This window comes from Balaenoptera acutorostrata, chromosome 8 (genome assembly GCF_949987535.1).
Source record: "Balaenoptera acutorostrata chromosome 8, mBalAcu1.1, whole genome shotgun sequence".
NCBI lineage: Eukaryota > Metazoa > Chordata > Mammalia > Artiodactyla > Balaenopteridae > Balaenoptera > Balaenoptera acutorostrata.
Window position 1 is genome coordinate 55700475 of NC_080071.1, and position 22634 is coordinate 55723108.

General features: G+C 37.7%; 1 protein-coding gene across 11 annotated transcripts in view; it reads left to right on the forward strand.

Moving 5' to 3' along the window:
• The window catches only part of CCDC150 (coiled-coil domain containing 150), a 114446-nt gene that overhangs the window by 83497 nt on the left and 8315 nt on the right, over positions 1-22634 (forward strand). For 8 of the 11 annotated variants that reach the window (XM_057550641.1, XM_057550639.1, XM_057550645.1 and 5 more), the window contains 10 exons: positions 7147-7254; positions 12109-12237; positions 13135-13304; positions 14357-14450; positions 15224-15393; positions 16305-16431; positions 19741-19935; positions 20385-20453; positions 20546-20707; positions 21433-21519. In XM_057550641.1, coding sequence (XP_057406624.1) covers positions 7147-7254; positions 12109-12237; positions 13135-13304; positions 14357-14450; positions 15224-15393; positions 16305-16431; positions 19741-19935; positions 20385-20453; positions 20546-20707; positions 21433-21519 — 1311 coding nt within the window. The remainder of the gene's footprint in view (positions 1-7146; positions 7255-12108; positions 12238-13134; positions 13305-14356; positions 14451-15223; positions 15394-16304; positions 16432-19740; positions 19936-20384; positions 20454-20545; positions 20708-21432; positions 21520-22634) is intronic. The other 3 variants (XM_057550644.1, XM_057550647.1, XM_057550648.1) reach the window with 1 other exon arrangement.

The following is a 22634-nucleotide window of genomic DNA, read 5'->3' on the forward strand; positions in this document are numbered from 1 at the left end:
AGAATGAGTTTGGGAGTGTTCCTTCCTCTGCAATTTTTTGGAAGAGTTTGAGAAGGATGGGTGTTAGCTCTTCTCTAAATGTTTGATAAAATTCACCTGTGAAGCCATCTGGTCTTGGACTTTTGTTTGTTGAAAGATTTTTAATCACAGTTTCAATTTCATTACTTGTGATTGGTCTGTTCATATTTTCTGTTTCTTCCTGGTTCAGTCTTGGAAGGTTATACCTTTCTAAGAATTTGTCCATTTCTTCCAGGTTGTCCATTTTATTGGCATAGAGTTGCTTGTAGTAGTCTCTTAGGATGCTTTGTATTTCTGCGGTGTCTGTTGTAACTTCTCCTTTTTCATTTCTAATTTTATTGATTTGAGTCCTCTCCCTCCTTTTCTTAATGAGTCTGGCTAATGGCTTATCAATTTTGTTTATCTTCTCAAAGAACCAGCTTTTAGTTTTATTGATCTTTGCTATTGTTTTCTTTGTTTCTATTTCATTTATTTCCACTCTGATCTTTATGATTTCTTTCCTTCTGCTAACTTTGGGTTTTGTTTGTTCTTCTTTCTCTAGTTCCTTTAGGTGTAAGGTTAGATTGTTTACTTGAGATTTTTCTTGTTTCTTGAGGTAGGCTTGTATAGCTATAAACTTCCCTCTTAGAACTGCTTTTGCTGCATCCCATAGGTTTTGGATCATCGTGTTTTCATTGTCATTTGTCTCTAGGTATTTTTTGATTTCCTCTTTGATTTCTTCAGTAATCTCTTGGTTATTTAGTTACGTATTGTGTAGCCTCCATGTGTCTGTGTTTTTTACGGTTTTTTCCCTGTAATTCATTTCTAATCTCATAGCGTTGTGGTCAGAAAAGATGCTTGATATGATTTCAATTTTCTTAAGTTTACTGAGGCTTGATTTGTGACCCAAGATGTGATCTCTCCTGGAGAATGTTCCGTGCGCACTCGAGAAGAAAGTGTAATCTGCTGTTTTTGGATGGAATGTCCTATCAATATCAATTAAATCTATCTGGTCTATTGTGTCATTTACAGCTTGTGTTTCCTTATTTATTTTCATTTTGGATGATCTGTCCATTGGTGTAAGTGAGGTGTTAAAGTCCCCCACTATTATTGTGTTACTGTCGATTTCCTCTTTTATAGCTGTTAGCAGTTGCCTTATGTATTGAGGTGCTCCTATGTTGGGTGCATATATATTTATAATTGTTATAGCTTCTTCTTGGATTGATCCCTTGATCATTATGTGGTGTCCTTCCTTGTCTCTTGTAACATTCTTTATTTCACAGTCTATTTTATCTGATATGAGTATAGCTACTCCAGCTTTCTTTTGATTTCCATTTGCATGGAATATCTTTTTCCATCCCCTCACTTTCAGTCTGTATGTGTCCCTAGGTCTGAAGTGGGTCTTTTGTAGACAGCATATATATGGGTCTTGTTTTTGTATCCATTCAGCAAGCCGGTGTCTTTTGGTTGGAGCATTTAATCCATTCACGTTTGAGGTAATTATCGATATGTATGTTCCTATGACCATTTTCTTAATTGTTTTGGGTTTGTTTTTGTAGGTCCTTTTCTTCTCTTGTGTTTCCCACTTAGAGTAGTTCCTTTAGCATTTGTTGTAGAGCTGATTTGGTGGTACTGAATTCTCTTAGCTTTTGCTTGTCTGTAAAGCTTTTGATTTCTCCATTAAATCTGAATGAGATCCTTGCGGGGTAGAGTAATCTTGGTTGTACGTTCTTCCCTTTCATCACTTTAAGTATATCATGCCACTCCCTTCTGGCTTGTAGAGTTTCTGCTGAGAAATCAGCTGTTAACCTTATGGGAGTTCCCTCGTATGTTATTTGTCGTTTTTCCCTTGCTGCTTTCTTTTTTTTTTTTTTTTAATTTTTATTTATTTATTTATTTATTTTTAAGGCTGTGTTGGGTCTTCGTTTCTGTGCGAGGGCTTTCTCTAGTTGCGGCAAGTGGAGTTCACTCTTCATCGCGGTACGCGGGCCTCACGTTATCGCGGCCTCTCTTGTTGCGGAGCACAGGCTCCAGACGCGCAGGCTCAGTAATTGTGGCTCACGGGCCCAGTTGCTCCGCGGCATGTTGGATCTTCCCAGACCAGGGCTCGAACCCGTGTCCCCTGCATTAGCAGGCAGATTCTCAACCACTGCGCCACCAGGGAAGCCCCTCCCTTGCTGCTTTCAATAATTTTTCTTTGTCTTTAATTTTTGCCAATTTGATTACTCTGTGTCTTGGCATGTTTCTCCTTGGGTTTATCCTGTATGGGACTCGCTGCACTTCCTGGACTTGGGTGGCTATTTCCTTTCCCATGTTAGGGAAGTTTTCGACTATAATCTCTTCAAATATTTTCTCTGGTCCTTTCTCTCTCTCTTCTCCTTCTGGGACCCGTATAATGCAAATGTTGTTGCGTTTAATGTTGTCCCAGAGGTCTCTTAGGCTGTCTTCATTTCTTTTCATTCTTTTTTCTTTAGTCTGTTCCACAGCAGTGAATTCCACCATTCTGTCTTCCAGGTCACTTATCCGTTCTTCTGCCTCAGTTATTTCTGCTATTGATTCCTTCTAGTGTAGTTTTCATTTCAGTTATTGTATTGGTCATCTCTGTTTGTTTGTTCTTTAATTCTTCTAGGTCTTTGTTAATCATTTCTTGCATCCTCTCAATCTTTGCATCCATTCTTATTCCGAGGTCCTGGACCATCTTCACTATCATTATTCTGAATTCTTTTTCTGGAAGGTTGCCTATCTCCACTTCATTTAGTTGTTTTTCTGGGGTTTTTTCTTGTTCCTTCATCTGGTACATAGCCCTCTGCCTTTTCATCTTGTCTATCTTTCTGTAACTGTGGTTTTTGTTCCACAGGCTGCAGGATTGTAGTTTTTCTTGCTTCTGCTGTCTGCCCTCTGGTGGTTGAGGCTATCTAAGAGGCTTGATGGGAGGCTCTGGTGGTGGGTAGAGCTGACTGTTGCTGTGGTGGTCAGAGCTCCGTAAAACTTTAATCCACTTGACTGTTGATGGGTGGGGCTGGGTTCCCTCCCTGTTGGTTGTTTTGCCTGAGGCAACCCAACACTGGAGCCCACCTGGGCTTTTGGTGGGGTTAATGGCAGACTCTGGGAGGGCTCACGCCAAGGAGCACTTCCCAGAACCTCCGCTGCCAGTGTCCTTGTCCCCACGGTGAAATAGAGCCACCCCCCACCTCTGCAGGAGACCCCCTAACACCAGCAGGTAGGTCTGGTTCAGTCTCCCCCAGGGTCACTGCTCCTTCCCCTGGGTCCCGATGTGCACACTACTTTGTGTGTGCCCTCCAAGAGTGGGGTCTCTGTTTCCCCCAGTCCTGTCAAAGTCCTGCAATCAATTCCCACTAGGCTTCAAAGTCTGATTCTCTAGGAATTCCTCCTCCTGTTGCCAGACCCCCAGGTTGGGAAGCCTGACGTGGGGCTCAGAACCTTCACTCCAGTGGGTGGACTTCTGTGGTATAAGTGTTTGCCAGTCTGTGAGTCACCCACCCAGCAGTTATGGGATTTGATTTTACTCTGATTGTGCCCCTCCTACCGTCTCACTGTGGCTTCTCCTCTGTCTTTGGACGTGGGGTATCTTTTTTGGTGAGTTCCAGTGTCTTCCTGTCGATGATTGTCCAGCAGCCAGTTGTGATTCTGGTGTTCTCGCAAGAGGGAGTGAGAGCACGTCCTTCTACTCCACCATCTTGGTTCCTACTCAATTTATCCTTTCTTATGTCGATGGATATTTAGGCAGTTTTCAATTGTTTGCAAATAATGCTGATATAATGAATTCTTGTACATGTCTTTGTACTTACCCAAAATATTCTCTATTCTAGGTATAATTCTTAGGAGGAGAATTGCTGGGTTGTATGATGTACATAAATTGAAATTTACTAGAGTTTGTCAAATTTCTCCTAAAAGTAATTATACCAGTTTAGAAAGCAGTCTATATAAGAGGATGTATAGTGTCATGTGTTAACATGGATGAATCTCATAAAATAATACTACATACTGTTTAGGGATTCATTTATAGTAAAATTATTAAAAAGGAATAGGAATGATAAAACACCAAATTCAGGATAGTAGTTAACTCCAGGATGGAAGAGATTTAGTTGGATTAGGCTACACAGAGGGTTTCAACTATATTAGTAATGTTTTATTCTTTTTAAGTTGAGTGATGAATAGAAGGGATGTTACTATATATGCCTGAAAGATTTCCAACATATTTTTTAATAAATTTATTTAATTAATTTATTTATTTTTGGCTGCGTTGGGTCTTCATTGCTGCACTCAGGCTGTCTCTAGTTGCGGTGAGCTGGGGCTACTCTTCATTGCGGTGCGTGGGCTTCTCATTGTGGTGGCTTCTCTTGTTGCGGAGCATAGGCTCTAGGCCTGCGGGCTTCAGTAGTTGTGGCTCGCGGGTTCTAGAGCGCAGGCCCAGTAGTTGTGGCGCACAGGCTTAGCTGCTCCGCAGCATAGGGGATCTTCCTGGACCAGGGATCGAACCCGTGTCCCCTGCATTGGCAGGAGGATTCTTAACCACTGCACCACCAGGGAAGCCCAACACTTTTTTCTTGTCTTTAAACATATGTTAGTTAGCGCTTTATGCTCACTTTAATCTACCACTGGCCCCATCAGTCTTATACCAACTGGATTCAAATATTATGTTAGCTGCCTATCCCCTTAGGAGCAGCTGCATTTGTGACCTTAATTTAGAGATTATTTAAAGGTTTTGTTTGTTTTTTTTTAGTAAATTTTTATTGAACTATAACATATTATACAGAAAAGTACACAGGGTACAGCTAATGGATTTTCACAAAGTAGAGGTACCCATGTGACCAGCACACAGAATATTCCCAGCACCCAGAACCCATTTCATAGCCTTTTTCAGTCACTGTCCCCCATGATGTTACTATCCATCATCCTGACTTCTAATACCCCAGATTAATTTCTGAACTTTATATAATAATACAGTATATACTTTTTGTGTGTTTTGTTTCTTTCACCCAGCATTATAATTGAGAGATTCATCCATGTTGTTTGTTGTTGTACTTTTTTGGTTTGAATTGCTGCATGGAATTATATGAATATTATTAAGGGTGCTGTGCTGAAATTATCAGTTTTATGAATGTATTTTCATACTTCTAGTCAAAATACTTAACTGGCAGTTTAGGTTGTTTCAACTCTAGCTCATTTCAAACTTTGGGGTAACGTTGTAGGCTTGTTCCACTTTATTTCCAACTTATCATATGTATCGAAGAAGAAAAAACCTAGGAAATTTATTAATAGCATTAATTTAGAATACTTGCATTATAAAACACATAAAAATAAGTTTTCCTTTTCATCCATTTCTTAGGTATCTCACAGTTTCTATAGTGTTATGTTTTTATAGTTTTATATTAGAAAGTATATGTAAGGGGCAATATTAGGGTAGGAGATTAAGAAGTACAGACTACTGTGTATAAAATAAGCTACAAGGATATATTGTACGTCACATGGAATATAGCCAATATTTTATAATAACTATAAATGGAGTATAATCTTTAAAAATTGTGAATCACTATGTTGTATAGTTGAAACTTACATAATATTATAAATCAACTATACCTCAATTTTTAAAAATATGTATCTATATATATTTAGATCATTTGAAACAATAGGATATGACCTTGACCTAAATACCGGTATTTCCGAGACTGCCCTGGTAAGCTAGCTATGGAAGCTACTTGGATTTTAATGACACAGAAACATCAGATCTCTGAGGGCAACAGGATTTATTTGCTTCTGTGTTCTTCCCCATTTCAATGTCCTGAATTAGAAATCCTTCCAAAAAAGAAACCCAGTATAAAAAGTAAAGTGCTTTATAGATGAGAACATGCCATCTGACAAGTTTCAGGGCATTTTATTGAGTACTCTGAGACTGGGGGTAGCGTAAATTACCTGAGAAATATTGTGGAATAAGGATATTCTGTGTTTTGTTTGAAGAGAGGCAAATCTAAAATTCTTGAGTGTTCATCAGTATTTTCCATGGAGTTCTAAGGTTAACAGAAGTTTGCTTACGTTTAAAATGAGAATAATTGTTGAATCAATACCTCCCTTTAGAGGCAGCCATTCTAATTCTGAACCTTAAGTGAATACACTTAAGGGGGAGCCATGGAACATGTTTTATACTGTACACTGGAAAAGAGCACCAGAAACAGGCAAAGATGAGAAAAAGAAGGATTCTGCTGATGGAACAAGAGAGATTTCCTGAGACAAAATGTGTTTTCATGTAGCCTTTCTAAAAAAAACTAAATATTAGCACTCAAATTGTAACAGTTCTTGAAAACAATCAGTGGCTACAACCAAGAGGAGTTTGCCCTTCAGAGGTGGGAAACAAGAAAAGATACTGAGAGAGGAAAAAGTTGATTTAAATTAAAAATTTTGGATGAAATTTTTTCTGATTCAGAGATAGGCTCAGTAATGTTAATTGTTGATTTGTATTGAGAGGATTGGGAATAAGAGGAAGAAAATGTAGAAAAACACACAATTTGGAGATTTGTGAGTAAATATTAATGATTTTATTCCCCCAAATCATCTTTTCTTTAAAGTGAAAGATGTGAGTAGTCAGCTTTATGAGTTAGTTTTCAAGTATAATTCAGCCTATAAGAATTCTGTTAATTCAACTTTCGTAATTCTTTGTGGGTAAACACAAGACTCTTGTCTCCTTACATATTGACAATTCTAATTATCCGTACTCACAAAGGGTTTTGAATACTAGATACCACAATTCCTTTAAAATTGAAATATTTTACCCACAAAGTTTCACTGTTATATTCATGAGTCATGTTAATCTGGAGTTTCCATAAATGCTATAAACCAAATGAATTATCTCAGTACATGTATAGGGCTATAGTCTACTTTTATTTGTTGAAATAGCTATTTTAGTTGAAATAGCATCATTAGAAAAACTTAGGGTTGCTTTTTACAAGTTTTAAGGATTTTCTGTGATTTTTTTTTTTTTTTGCAAAACTTGTGACATTTTTTTTCTGTTTTGGAGTATATATATATATATATATATATGTATATATATATATATATATATATATATATGTATATATATATATATATTTCATTAATAAGACTTGTTTCTTTATTCTTCTGTTTTTCCTCTAGATAAAAGTTAAGCAGCTAGAAGAACAACTACATTCTTTTACTGAAACCAGTTCACAGAATGACCATCTACGCAAGTTGAATAAGGCACTAGAGGGCAGATATGCTCAGGTGTGATTAATAGCTATAAAACAGATTGCTTCTATGTTGTTTTATTTAGCTTTTAAGAAATTGGTGCCTTTCTCCCCACCTCACCATATGATCCCAGAAAGATGAATGTTCTCTCACTTGACTCAATTTATCAAAAAAATTTTTAAACACCCTCGATGCACAAGGTTCCACTCAACCACAGAAGAATGCATAAAGATGCCTGAAGCAGTATTGGGACATTCAACTTGCTTATGCTCTAATTGCAGGATTAGTAATGTTCTCCGCAGACTTTATTATAGAATAGAAGGTTATGCCTTTCAGAAACAAAATAGATTGTATTGTGAGCATGCATAGGGAACATCATTATGATGAAAACATCGAGAATCTCTATCATAGAGGAAGTGGTTTTTTAATTTGAGCCTTAAAACTTTTGGCAGACGTGAGGAACCAAGTATCTTTGGGTTTTTAATTACAGGCAAACGCAGAACTCGTTGCCAACAAGATACACCTGCAATAGCACACTTGAAAGCGGTATTAGTAGTGAAGGTGCTTACTTGTTAGCATGGTGGCTATTGAGACTGAAAACCGTTCATAGGTCACATAACAATTTAACATATGAACAGAGAAAATTAGATGAAGAAGATATATAAAACATTTAGTGAAGAAAATAATCCAGGAATATGTTACTAAAAGAAAGTGATTCATTTCAATGATTTACAAATTTATCACATTATTTATTTTTAATTTTTAACACTCAGTGTAAGCATGTGTAACTTCTTCAACTGTAACGTTTGTGTATGTATACCCTTGGTAACCAAGGAGCTAGAATGTGTCTTCAAATGGAATGCTGCTAGGGTTCTAACAGTCTGACTATACTGGTAAAGGGGACCTCGTTAGATACGCTTTGTTTCTTCCGTAGGACATACTTTACACTAGTATTTTCTTCATTCTGAAAGCAAAGGAACACATTTTTAAGTATATTTTCCATCCCAGCTTCATTTAGAACGTTGTGTTGTTTCTCATAGTAAAGGGGGGGCACTCACTGAAAAGTAATTCTAGGTTTAGTTGATGTTGTCTTTTTAAATTGGTGATGCCTCCAAGAAGAAGGAAGTCTCCAGAGAGGCCTGCGTCTTCAAGATTCCTTGAAGGCTATAGGCCCCATGTCAACAATGTAAAGGAACGAACTCCGTCAGTTGGTTTGCCCAGTGTTACGCCAAACCCTACACGCCGCATGACCTTTGCACCTACCCTGACTTCTGTGAGGTCTTCTCAGGAGATGGGAGACTCTAGGATCTCTCTAAAGACTCTTTTGAATGCCATTAAAACCATGGAGGGAAGACTGGAAGGTAAAATAGACATTCTTGCCTCAAGACCATTAATAAATGATGAGCCACCAAATGTTCTTTACCGGGATTCGGTAAGTGAAGGCCACAAATTAAATCATAAGGAAATTTCAGATTTATACAACAGTGAAGAAAAGTAGTAACATCTAGAAAGATAACGTTTGGAGGTGTGAGTCATAACAAGGAAAGAACTTCTTCACAAACAGGAAAAACTGATAATGTAGATCAAAACCATCATTCTGGCGATTGCATACTTAATTTTTGTTTTGGACACAGAAATGTCATATTTGGCTTAAGAGTAACCATTGAGATTTTTAATCTAATTTTCACTTTAAAAATTAATGCTAATAGTCTTAATATTTACAGTAAAATGGGTAAAGCGTGATTTTAAAGTAGAAATACATAAACAGAAGCCCTGAGAACTTGAACACTGGAAAATACTTTCCAAAGAAAACTTACTAGAGCATCCATCTTTGTTTGGTATTTAAAAATAGAAAGTACTATAGCTTGTCTTCTAGAGTTAACTACTATTTAGACCCTTTTTGTAAGCACTTTTGCTAGTGGCCTTTTCATATTTATAAATATTTTATAAACACTGGTAAAATTATAAAAACTATATTCTTCCTAATGTACTTTTCTAGAACAAAATCCAATAGGTTTTCAAAACCTTATAAGTTAGCATCTTTTGTACTATTCTTGAATCCTTACAGAAGAAGTTAAAGTATTTTTAATGTTACAGGTTAAAAGTTATAAGGAAGTATAATATTGAGGAAGATGTGGGGAAAAGGCATTCTTCTTTGCTGCTGTTTGGAGTGCCCTTTTCCTGTGGAGGGCAATTTGGCTTTGTTTATCACTTTATGCCCACAGTTGTACTTTTTCCTACAGATACACTAGCTTGTACATAAGACATGTTTACAAGGTTACTTTCTGAAGTATTGTTTGTTATTAGCAAAAGACTAGAAAAAACCAAAATTCCATCAGTAAGAGGCTGGCTAAATAAATCATGGTGTATCCATAGTTTGGAATACTGTTTGAAGATATATTTATCTTAATCATAACATATCTATTATTAGGTTAAAACAGTCAAGGTTCAGAAGAGTATACAGAGTATTTTACTATTTGTGTGCAAAAGGGTTGGGGCGATGAAGTATACATACGTATTCACTTTTGAATAGAGTCTCTCTAAAATGAATCGTAATAAATTGGCAACATTATTTTCAAGGAAGGAAACTGAGTGGCTGGGAGATTTTTTACTTTATCCTTTTGTACCTTAAGAGTAATGTGAATGTGCTACCCATCCAGAATAATTTTATGAACATTTTATTTTCAACAGAAGTAAAAGTAGAGAAAGGATGGTCTTTTCAACAAATGTGCTGAAGCAATTGGGTATCATATGCAAAAACAAAAAACCAAAATACCTTTGATCCATACCTCTTACCATATATAAAAATTAACTCAAAATGGATGAAAACCCTAAAGGTAAAACCTAAAACTGTAAAACTTCTGAAACATAGGATGAAACCATTGTGATCTTGGATTACACAAAGATTTCTTAGATTTGACATCAAAAGCATGATCCATAAAGGAAAAAATGTAACATTGACAACGTATGCTCTTCAAAGACATTGTTAAGAAAATGAAGAGAAAAGCTACAGGCTGGGGGGAAAAAACATTTGCAAATCACATATCTGATAAAGGTCTTGTCTCCACAGTTTATTAAAAACTCTCAAAACTCACTAAGAAGGAAAAACAATCCGAAAAAAAAAAAAAGAAGGCGCAAAGTATTTGAACACACGTTTCACCAAAAAAGATATATGGATGATAACTAAGCACTTGAAAAGATGTTAAACATCAGTCATTAGGGAAATGCAAATTAGAACTGCAGTGAGATACTACCACACACTATTAGAATGTCTAAAATTGAAAAACTGATTACCCCAAGTGTTAGCGAAGATGTGGAGGAACTCTCATACATTGCTGAAGGGAATGTAAAATCGCTCAACCACTCTGGAAAATAGTTTGGTAGTTTCTTTAAAAGTAAGACGTATTACTACAACCCAGCCATTCCACTCCTATGCATTTACCAAAGATAAATGAAAGCATATATCTACACAAAGATCTGTATACAACTGCCCAGAGCAGCTATACTTGTAATAGCTTAAAACTGGAACAACTCAAGTGTTTAGCAGAATACTATTCAGCAACAGAAAGGAAGAGGTATTGATACATAAAGAAGATTGATTGAATCTCAAACTAACTGTGCTGAGTGAAAAATCATTCAAAAATGAGTACATAAAATATGATTTCACTTACATAAAACTCTACAAAATAAAAGTGAATTGATTGTGACAGAAAACAGGTCAGTGGTAGCCTTGGGTGGATGTGTAGGAACAGGGAGAGATAGAAGTGGGGGAAATTACAAAAAGGCATAAGGGAACTTTTGGGATAATGGAAGTGTTCATTATCATGATTATGGTTTATACATATATCAAAATTGTACACTTTAAGTATACATAGCTTATTGTATGTCAACTATATCTCAGTAAGGCTGTTTTAAAAAATGTGAATGTATTATACTAAAATTAATTATTTTTAAATGTTTAAAATAACATTCTTGAAATGACAAAAACAGTAGTGATAGAGAACAAATAAGTGGTTGCCAGGGGACATGGGATGAGTTTGGGGGAGGGTGTGAACACAGAGAAGTAGCACAAGTGAGTTCTTTGCGGCAATGGAGCAGTTCTGTATCTTCATTGTCGTGATCACAGGAATATGTGCATGGGATCAAATTACATAGAGCTCTGTGCATGTGTGCATACACAGATGAATGCAGGTTAAAAAAAATGGTGAAAATTGTAAGTTTTGTAGTCTAGTTAATCTCATTAAAGTCAATTTCCTGGTTTTAATGTTGAACTACAACAATATAAGATGTCATCATTGGAAGCAGGGAAAAGAGTGCATGGGGACTCTGCACTAATTTTGTAACCTCCTGTGAGTCTGTATTTCAAGATAAAGTATTTTTTAAAAGAGTAGTATTTAAAATAGTATGATGATCATCTGAAATAACTGTGTAGATATACTAAAAGTATTTCAGAGATGTAAGATTCTAATACTTCTAATTAGGATTAGGACACTATTTAGAACACTTCTGTAACACTATTTTCTTGACACTATTTAGTACTTATTCACCTTTGCTCTTATGATATTAATTTACATTGTATTTTCAAATTCTGTGATAATCAGTTTCTCCCCCGTTTTTCATCTTAGCATCATTGTCTTATCTCCCTTACCTTCATTCTGCGCTTTCATAGAGATTGACATATATTAGAGATTTGCCCATGTTTATTAACAGATTTTTTTTGCTTTGTAGTTTTAAGGGGAAAAACAGCTACTAAAGCTAGTTTTTATTTACAATAATATATAAGCATATTTAATTAAACATTTTAAATTTGGTTTCTAAATTGCTGTGTCTTATTCTAATTGCTGATTGTGCTTTGGGAGAATCATTTATCATTTCTTTTTTTCTACTAAGGTGAAATCCATTCTTGAAAAGAATGAAGAGGAGCTCTCACGAGTTGTGAAGGGTCGTGCTGCAGCCCTGAAAGAGAGTCAGAAGTTGAAAGGTGACCTCGAAGCTTTGGAGGGCAGGGAGAACAAGAAGGCAAGACATCAATCCTTTCTGAAGTCTGTTACTGAAATGAAGCGCTTCTGAAATCTTTCATGAGCCATATTCTTTCCTTTCTTGTTACCTTTAGTAAAAAAGAATGAGGATTGATCAGAGGAGGATTTTTTTTTTTCCTAAAGAAAGGGTAACTTTAGAAGAGCTCTAAAATATTTCCTTCAAAAATACATGATTTAACTCCCAATGGTTTTTTTTTTCTTCCTGTCTTAAAATAATCAAAAGTCCTATTTTTTTCTGTTGAAACACATCTGACCTTGGTAATAATAACCACCTACTTATGTTTTATTAATGTGATATAACACTGTTAAGATTTTATGTTAAATAAAATTACCAAATGCTTTCTGCTTAACAGTGTGTGTGCTTAGTGGGAAGAGAGGTAACATCCCAAACTTCTTGACAGCATGTGCTAGAGTTTGCCCCTCTGAAGAGGGCTGTGAGTTACATCATTCTTCAGCAGCTTCCACTTTCTCTTATGGTCCTTTTTCCTCAGATAATTCTGATGGCTTCAGATGTGTTATCTTCTTCTGACCCCATGGTAAGATAGCTGAGGAGGGCTACCACAGGCCAGTCTGGGACCACCTCTAGACCCAAGAAGCTGTTGGTCCTTATATCTCTAGTTAATATATGTGCTGTGACACGACAATAGTTAGGACGCACTGCAGAGTTCTTCATAGGATCCGTATGATCTAGGGTCTAGTTTTCTTTTTCTCAAAGTCAGAATAACTTAAGAAACAAAATAAATATAAAATATACTTTAATTATTCCTCTTAGCATTCTACCAGACCTGGTTTCCATACTCTTCTAGAAGTCATGGGACTCAGCAGAAGAATAACCAGAAAGGATCAAATATCTTTGTCTTATTTCATTTTCTATTAGGTGGGAAACTTCCAGCGACAACTGGCAGAAGCTAAAGAAGACAACTGCAAAGTTACAATCATGTTGGAGAATGTGTTGGCTTCTCACAGTAAGATGCAAGGCGCTCTGGAAAAAGTGCAAATAGAGCTTGGGCGGAGGGATTCAGAGATTGCAGGCCTCAAGAAAGAAAGGTACCAGAGATTATTTTTCTGTCTTTGTACTTGTATTTTTCTGCTGCCTTGTAGTAAAGAACAGTGTGCAGTCAAGAAACAGTCACTTTATATTGATTCCCTTGTGAAAATAAAGTAGTAAAATGGTATTTAAAGAAGTAGCAAATTCAGGAAAATCTGGAATTATAAATAAAAATGATATCCAAAAATTCTCATATTTTGTAGTGATGTAAATAAGTATGTATTCTAGAAATTCATGTGATATATGCTGTTTTATCCTTGCTGTTTTCTACACCATTTATACCTGCCCTTGGGTCTACAGAACGGTAATTGTCAAGATTAAAGCCAAGTGTCTACTTCTGTTTGAATTAATTATCCATTTATTAGTATCCTATTTATTTTAGATGAATCATTCTGAGAACTACTTTTAGCCATGTTTTATAAGTGAACTCCTTTGAATGTTTCAAAAATTACATAATAGTTTCCCTTTTAGGTTAATGAACAAATGGTTTGAGTTTAATCAGACCTCTAAGACATATTGTAATATATTAGTGGTACATATTGCCTCTGTGTTATGGGAGAATGAGTGAGTTTTATATTCTTCATTGTGCTTGTTTTTTTTACATATTATGAATCTGTATTACCTCTGAACTTAAAAAAAGTCAAGGGGATGGTATTAAAAATAGTTTACTATTCACAATAAAATTCTAGGTAAAAAACAGAAATCTCAACAGCAAGCCAGTCCATATAGAGGTGATATATTTTTGTACTAGTAATATATATAGTATAAAGTTACCGGCCCATAAGTTAGTCATTAACATGTACTGATAGTTTAATATATAAAGCCAAATTGAATCATAAATGGGGCAAGTTTTTAATCCATAGGAAAATTAGTTTCTTAACCTGAAGCTGAGGCTACTAATTGTCACCTGCCAACTCTCAGATATTCTGATTATCTGTAGCCCACTACATATGCCATTTGGGCTTCTTGGACGGTGCCCTGTAACTCCCAGTGGTATCATTCCTAGGTGGTACTTTTCTATGGTCACTCTCCCTGTGCCCTTCATTTATAGGGCTCTAAATCAACAGCGGGTACAGAAGCTGGAAGCAGAAGTGGACCAGTGGCAGGCCAGAATCCTTGTCGTGGATGCCCAGCACAGCAGTGAGGTAGAAGCCAGGTTTTTATAGATGATAATGTTGATATTTTTTATTTTATTGGGATATTGCTATTTTGGAAAAACGGAGTAAAACAATCGGGTAAATTTCCTTTCCATTCAAGTCTGAGTTTTGAACAGCGACATATTTCCAAATGGGAAATGGGTCTGTGATCTTACAGTGAACCATTTATTGGCAACCCAGGACCATAATTATGCCTAACTCTCTTTGTCTTATATGGTCTGCATTCTTTTCATGTATTAATGCATAAGTGAAGTTAAAGGGCTTAGAAAACAACATAACTTTAGTCAGAAGTAGCTAGAGTGATCCCATTAAATAAGGAGGCATACTCACATGTGTTTATAGGTGTATACACACATGAATATGTATCTACACGTATGCACATATATAAAAAGCTTTTTCTAGAAGGATATACAAGGAACAGTTGCCAGTTCTTATCTCTCTAGGCAGTGAAACCAGAGGGTCATAGGATCAGGAAGGGGAGTTTAACTGGTTTAAAACTTTAGAAATTAGGATAAATAAGTTGGCTCTATTTTCCAAAACTCTAGTGAACAGTGGAGCATACCCTTCCCATCACCTTCTAAGAGTCTCCTAAGGACTGTCTGTAATAAATTCTCACATATATATTCCAGGCATCTGGAGTCTTTGGTTCTGGTTCCAAATAATTATTGTTTCAAAGTTTAAAGAGTGAATATACAGTGTTATAGACTTCTTGTATCTGTTACAGTGGAATTAAAAATAATCTTCTTTCTTCTCTCTTTCAGATGGAGCCTCTACAAAAAGCTCTAGATGTAGCTAGAGAAGACAACAGGAAACTGGCTATGAGCCTGGAGCAAGCTCTCCAGACAAATAATCAGCTGCAAACAAAGCTTGACCATGTTCAAGAGAAATTGGAAAACAAAGAACTTGAGCGAAAGAATTTGGAAACCTGCAGGTAAGGGCAGTATAGTTGCAGTGAAATTAGGGAAGAGCCTCTGGGAGAGTAAGTTTGGCTAATTCACATAAACCAGTTAAACCCTTTTTCCCTACTTTGAGCTAGTTCTCCCAGCAGAGCCATGTGAAGGAAGCAGGCATATTTGAGCAGAGCAGATATTAGCTGGCTGGGGTACACTCCTTTTCAGCTCTTCCCTCATTTAGTGTCGGTCTTCTTCTGTACATAAAGGTTTAAACCAAGTTGGAAGGGACACTTACATGTTTCTGCCAAACCTTTTCTATCAGAAGCTTATGTGTCCTTTAAAAGCATGATTTGGAAAAGGAGAAACAGAAGCATGGATGGGAATAACCCCTCCAGGAGTGGGATAATTCCATTTAAGCAGCTGCTAAACCATTCATCGTTTTCAATTTTGTCCTGAGATTAGTTAGGTCGATCAAATTCAGGTCAAGCCACTAAAGTTTTTTGTTAAACTGTATCTAGGCAAATAGGATTTAGATATTAATAACATCCCATGAAAATTTATACCCAAGGGAAATGCATTGTGCACATGGATCTTTATTCCTTTCATGTAGTGAACATACTGATATAGCAGACAAGTATAAGCTAAAGCAAAGAAGGTATTTTTCATATTTGTAATCTGTACAAATTTTATATTCTGGTAAAATGTTGCTGGCTCAAGACTACTCAGTATTGGTTAAAACAAGAGTATGTGTTTCACTCTTTTGGGTGGATCTCTTTATATTGAATGACTTTTTGTTTTTTAATGCTGTAGGTAAATGCTTATTTCTTCTTCTGTTAATGAGTTCCAGATCAGTGATTTTTACCCGGTGACTGATCTGCTTCTCATTTGTAAATGACACCTCCTAAGATGTTTTCTAAAGGTGATTTATCATCTCTCTTTTTCAAAACAGAGAACGGATGAGTGAAGAATCCAAAATAGAAGCAGAATTGCATGCTGAACGCATAGATGCTCTAAGAAAGCAGTTTCAAATTGAGAGAGAAACTGCAAAGAAAGCAGCACAACGGGAAGTGACTGAGGTATGGAGGCAAGTGACAAAAGTCTCTCTCTAGGTGAATGCCTTTGAAGAGGAGAACCAGCTACAGGATTTCCAAGAATGGCTACAGTTGTTCTTTGGCTCTTCTAATCCCCCTTTCACCAGCAAGCCAGATACATCTCTATGCTGTTTGTTTGTAAATTAACACACACAAAGTTTCTGATATACAGTTATCTGCCCAATGAAGGAATGCCTTGATGACAGCCTTCCCACTGGAGAATAATAACTGAGTGGGAAAGAGGAAGGAGGAGACTGCCATCTGCTAGACAGATAGCAAATCACCTGTCTCCTCAGTTCACTTAACTAGCATCCATAATGCACCTACCTCCTCCTGAGAGGCACAAGTAAAAACAGCAGAAGATGTGGTCTGTGCTAAATGACCCCTTATTTAATTGTCATCTCCACTCTTTACATGAGACAACTAGGAAGACATCAGAAGATGTTTCTTGGATAGCTAGAAGCTGTGTACAATTTTAAAGGAATTCAAAAGTAAGGGAAAGTTTGTTTTAGGCTGGTTGGGTGATCGAAGAAGAAGGGAACCTTGATGAAATTATACAGGGTTGAGACTGGCAGAGCTGACAGCGCTGCGACACTCTATGTAAGAGGATGAATAAAGCTTAGTTACAAGAATAAATAGGACATGTGAGCAAAGAAAAAGGATTTGCCTCTCTTGATCAGAGCAGAGACTTTAGGAAATTTCTGAGAAAAAGGGGTTAGCTTAGATGAGACCAGCTGGTAGACAGCCTTGACTACCAGAATGTTGGATGGAAAGTATTAGGTAAAAGTAGAGCACTGTAGGTTTCTGAGAAGGCTATGAGCACAATTTTAGGTAGGTTAGTCGATTAGCAGTGGAGAGTAGGTAAGAATGAAGAGAAACTGGAAACATGGAGGCTCAAGGGAACTAGAGCAGTTACTTTGGGCTTCAGATGATTAGAGCCAAGCAAAGTGTTTCTGTTGAAAACAGAACAATCAAATCAAAAATCCATTTTAATAGAAAAATCAGACAGACACTAAGTGTATCATAAGCAAAGGGGAGGGAGTAATTAAAAATAATTCCAAGACTTGGTTGGGGTGGCTGGTCTGTATTTTGCCAAATTTAGCGCATTTAGCAATTGCACTTTACAGTGCACAGTCACAAAATCAGATTCAACTATTTATATGATGCTTTGTAAATTGAAAAAGCACTGTATAAATATTAAAAATATTATAAAAATAATTTCTGTGGGAAACAAAAATGGGCACTGAAATTAAAAGTACCTTTATTCAGAGAGAGTTGTTCAGAATACTTAAAAGTTTAAATCCTTTTAACAGCAATCAGTAAAGATGGTGAACTTGTGCAGGAGAGACCAAGGAACAGTACGAGTGTGATGTCTTGAGCAGTTAGTGGCCGGGGTGGGCTCAGGGTGCACTGTTGAAGACTCCCAGCTCTGCCTCTTATTAGCAACATGTAAATTTACTATCTGTGCAGATGACTTGACTTCTGAGTCTCAGTTTCCTCAATCAAAATGGAAATCATCACAACTGCTTTCCAGGGTGGTTTTGAGGGTTAGTTTTTAGGGCTTACCCAGTTTTGACAAAGCTGTGATTGAGGTAATGGTGGAATATCTAACAGAAATTTAGTTGGGTGATAATAAAAGACTAACACTGTAGTGTGAGGTTAGGATCTGAGGGAATGAGCTAGTATAAAGAGAAAAGGTAACAAATAATTTTGACTTTTTTCTTTGACATGTTAAATACTTACCAGCCACAGAGAATACCACCCCCCTGTCTTCTCCCTTCTCAGCTGCCGTCTCTTCTTCCTAAAAATCAAGTGGTACTCATTTAAGGGCATATGAGGAGGAGGGGGAACTCTGTAAAATGATTTAAGTAATGTTAAAAGATAAATTGAGGAATAATAAAATTAAGAGTTTATTTGAACAAAAATCAATTTGAATCAGGCAGTATACAATCGATTACAATAGAAGGGCGCTCTGAGGAGTTGTATAAAACGAAAGACTTTTATAGGCAGAGGGGAGCAGGAACAAGGAAGTTATACTAGGCAAAAAAGTAGATTAGTTACTAGTAGCAGAGTTACTTCCTTTAAGGGATGGCAGGGGTCTATCAGGCAGATTACCCAACTAATGCTGATCAGGCGATTCCTGATTGACTGGTATAAGAGTCCTTTTCTGGGAGAGCCAAAACTAATTAAGTCTCAGTTTGGTGACATAAGGCTTAGCATAAGTGACTTCATTGTGGGCCTGTTGTCTTGTTTTTAATAGTAATCACTATGTTATTTTTCCACTAGACAAGTTTATTAAAATTTCTAAACAAAAAGCAATATTAATAAGTATAAACTACGATGTAAACAAACTACAAGGATATATTGTACAGCACAGGGATATAGCCAGTATTTTATAATAACTGGAGTATAATCTATAAAAATTTTTAATCACTATGTCATACACCTAAAACTAATATAATATCGTAAATCAACTATACCTCAATAGAAAAATAGCAATATTATAAAAATACATGTAAGGATAGTCAATAACTGATAGGTGTATTTACATAAACTGCCATATAATTTATTTTCACTTCTCTGTACATGAGGTCGCAAGTGACAGAAAGAGACGAGCTTAAGCTTTTTTTTAAAAAAAAAAAAAGCTTTAAAGCATAGTAATGATCACTGAGCAATTAGTGTGTGCCAGGCTCTATATTCCTTCTCTGCCTCATCTTGTTTAACTGTTACATGAATCCTATGAAGGTAGGCTATTCACATACTTTTCCAATGATGAACCTGAGGCTTAGGGAAGTTAATTATCTGAAGTTACTTGACTAGTGCGTGGTGAAGCTGAGATTTTAACTTCTGTCTGATTCCAAAGCCATGCTCTTAGAAAGCAAATGATGAACATACATTTACGTTATCTGTTCTAAGAAAAATTGTGTTCTTTAGTGTTAAAAATTATGAAAATCACTGAGAGTGTTTCTCCACAAATCTACTTGTTATTATTGCCTCACTTACCCTCCTTTTTAAAATATCTATTTATTTGGCTGTGCCAGGTCTTAGTTGCGGCACACAGGATCTTTAGCTGTGGCACACAGGATCTAGTTCCCTGACCGGGGATCAAACCCGGGCCCCCTGCATTGGGAGCGCAGAGTCTTAGCCACTGGACCACCAGGGAAGTCCCATCACTTAACCTCCTTTTTAAAAGAAAGGTCCAAAGAGAACAAAATATAGGGACACAGCTAAACATAAGCTTCTCTTACTGAATGGAAGGTTAAAATGTTCTAATTTTCCCTTTGTATCCCACAGCTGAAGAAAGCCCTTGATGAAGCCAACTTCAGATCAGTGGAAGTATCCCGGAGCAACCGAGAGCTGCGGCAGAAACTTACAGAGTTGGAAAAGATACTGAACAGCAGCAAGGAGAAAATAAAGAATCAAAAGGCCCAAATTAAGCTCCACTTGTCAGCTAAGGCGAATAATGCTCAGAATATAGAGAGGATGAAGGTTGTATGAGAAACCCTAAATCTCCCCTCACCTCCTTAGTATCTGATGAGGATCCAGGCAGGCAGTGGTGTCTGGGGAAGATGGTTTCAGAGCACTACCACCACCATGTGTTCTCTGGGAATTACAGCCACACCTGGGAAGTGGGCAGATTGCCTGGGGGGAGGTGGGGGGAGACTTTTTTTCCCCCGCAGAGATACTGCTGCATCAGTGTTTGTTTGGTTTCTCATTAGCTGCCAGTGTCACATTCTGGCTCCCCAGCTGTCTCTTCCACAGTGATTGTACAAGACTTTGCTCTTTTGGGGTCAGGGGGCTGGATGGGAAGGAGAGCCCAGCAGGAACTGGTAACTGTGGATCTCATGTGGGATTCCTTCTGTCAGCCTATAGGCAAAAAGAGCAAGCCAGTTTTTCCACTGATCATCTTTCTATGTTATTTCCACATTTACTTTCAGCAAATAGAAACAGAATTGAGGCAGATGGAGCTAATTAAGGATCAATATCAGAAAAAAAACTATGAACAGGTAGATGATTTCCACACACTCTGTTTACCATTCACATGAAATCCCAAACTTGGACAGGTTCACCAACTGTCTCCCTCTTTGTGCCCTACCAGTCAGTGAGTATCCAGAAATTAGTATCTGAAATGACTAACCTACAGAAGGAGATGAAGCTGTTGGCCAAGAGCCAATATGATATGTCAGCACGGAATAAACAGCAAGAGCTGCGACTTGAGGCAGAGTGGAGAAGGAGGCAGGAGCTGGAGCATCGGTGCCAGGTAAAAGGGTTCCTGAGATTGATCTCAAAGATTACCAGCAAAGGCCACGTGCAAAACCCAGCTTGAGGGCACCGAGCTTTTCTAGGCTCTATAGAAGCAGACAAATTTACAAGTCGTTCATCTTAGCCAAGTCCTTAGACTCATATCTAGGCATGAAGCCTGGAGCCTTGACTATGGCACCTCGGCTTCGTGTTCAACTTAATAAAAATGATACTCATGTTTAAAGAACGGCTAAAGCTCACATATGCAAAGTACTAGTTACTAAGCAAGACTTCTGAACTTCATAGTCTTTCAGGAACTTTACACCCCTTGGTTCTTCCCCATAGCTCAGATACATCTGTTGCTGTTACAGGACTTTAATCTACTCCCAACCTAATGAAAAGCACATTTTATTACAGAAAAGGGACTTCAAGAGACCATCAAGCTCTTGCCTTCCAACAGAGATTGTCTGCTGTGAAAAGTATTCCCCAGTTCTGGAAAGAGGTGTTAATTACCTTTTCTCAGGAGAATCTGTAAATCAAAATCTGTAATCATATACACAAATGTATACCGTAGGTTAAACTGAAAATAATAGTTTTTATCTTATACTCTGGTAGCGCCTGGAGTTGGAAAGTACCCCATCATACTTTCATAATTTGGTTGCTCATGTATTACAATATTGAAGCTTTTTCTTCCATATATAGTACATTGGGAGTTTGTAAAAAATCTTTGTATCGCGTTTTCAGGAATTGGAAGAAACTGTTAGACACCTGAAGAAATGTAAAGAGGCAACAGAGAATAAACTGAAAGAAGCTAGTGTGGAATCAGAACAGGTGAGCCAGACCCACAGACATGAAGACTTAGACAAGCTTCCTCAGACACGATGACCCTGAAACACAAGTCAGTGTAAAATCCTTCAGTAACACAGTTGTCAGGAGTGCAAAAGGCAAGAACCAATACCTTACTCAGTATAGCCTCTTGTTATAAAGAATAGTTTTAGATTAAGATTCTGTGTCTTGATGAGACATCATAGAATGCTAAAGTAGTGATTGATATTGACAAATATTAACTTGGTAGTCCAAGTCCCTGAAATTCCAGAAATCCCTGGAATTGGGATTGACATATATACACTAATATGTATAAAATAGATAACCAATAAGAACCTGCTGTATAATAAATAAATAAAATTCAAAAAAGAGATTCTTAAGCTAAAGGTATCACAGTGACATTGCTGCCAGTTTATCCCTTTTGTAGCCATTAAATTACATGATAATATGACTGTCAGAATGGTATATTAAAAGGAATATGGGGGGGCAGAGTGAAGATGGTGTACTAGGAGGACGCGGAATTCACGTCTCCTCACAACTAGGGCACCTACCAGGCACTGGTGGGGGACCATGGACACCTAAGGGGATGGGAGGAACCCCCAGCGACCAGGTAGGACATGGGGCATTGGGGGGAGTGAAGGGGGAGGAGAAGCAGAGGTGGGATGGGACTGGCACCCGAGGGGCAGCTGGGGGAAAGGAAGGGATCCCATGCCCGAAGGGGGAAATTTGGAGACCACTGGGAGGGCAGAGGATCAAAAGGGAGCAGGGCCAGGTTTCCCCTGCCCACTTGGGCCCCTGGGAGCCTGCTGAGATCCCGGGCCTGATCCTCTGCCCACCAAGGCCCCCTCCAGCTGCGCGGGTCCTGAGGGAGTGGGAGGGAGGGAAGAGGGAACAAAGGTAAAGGCCGGATCTGTGGGACCGGCATCCCTGAGGGGTGGCTGGGGGAGGGGAGGAGTTCCTACACCCAGCGGGACCCACCCACGGTTAGGGGTCCAGCAGCAACAGGGGAGACCCTGGAGGAGACAGTGGGGGAGGGCACAGAGGAATGGAAGGAAACAGGGCCAGCACTTTCCCTGTTGGGCTCCTGGGCCTAATCCTTGGAGCCTCCCTCCTACTGTGCA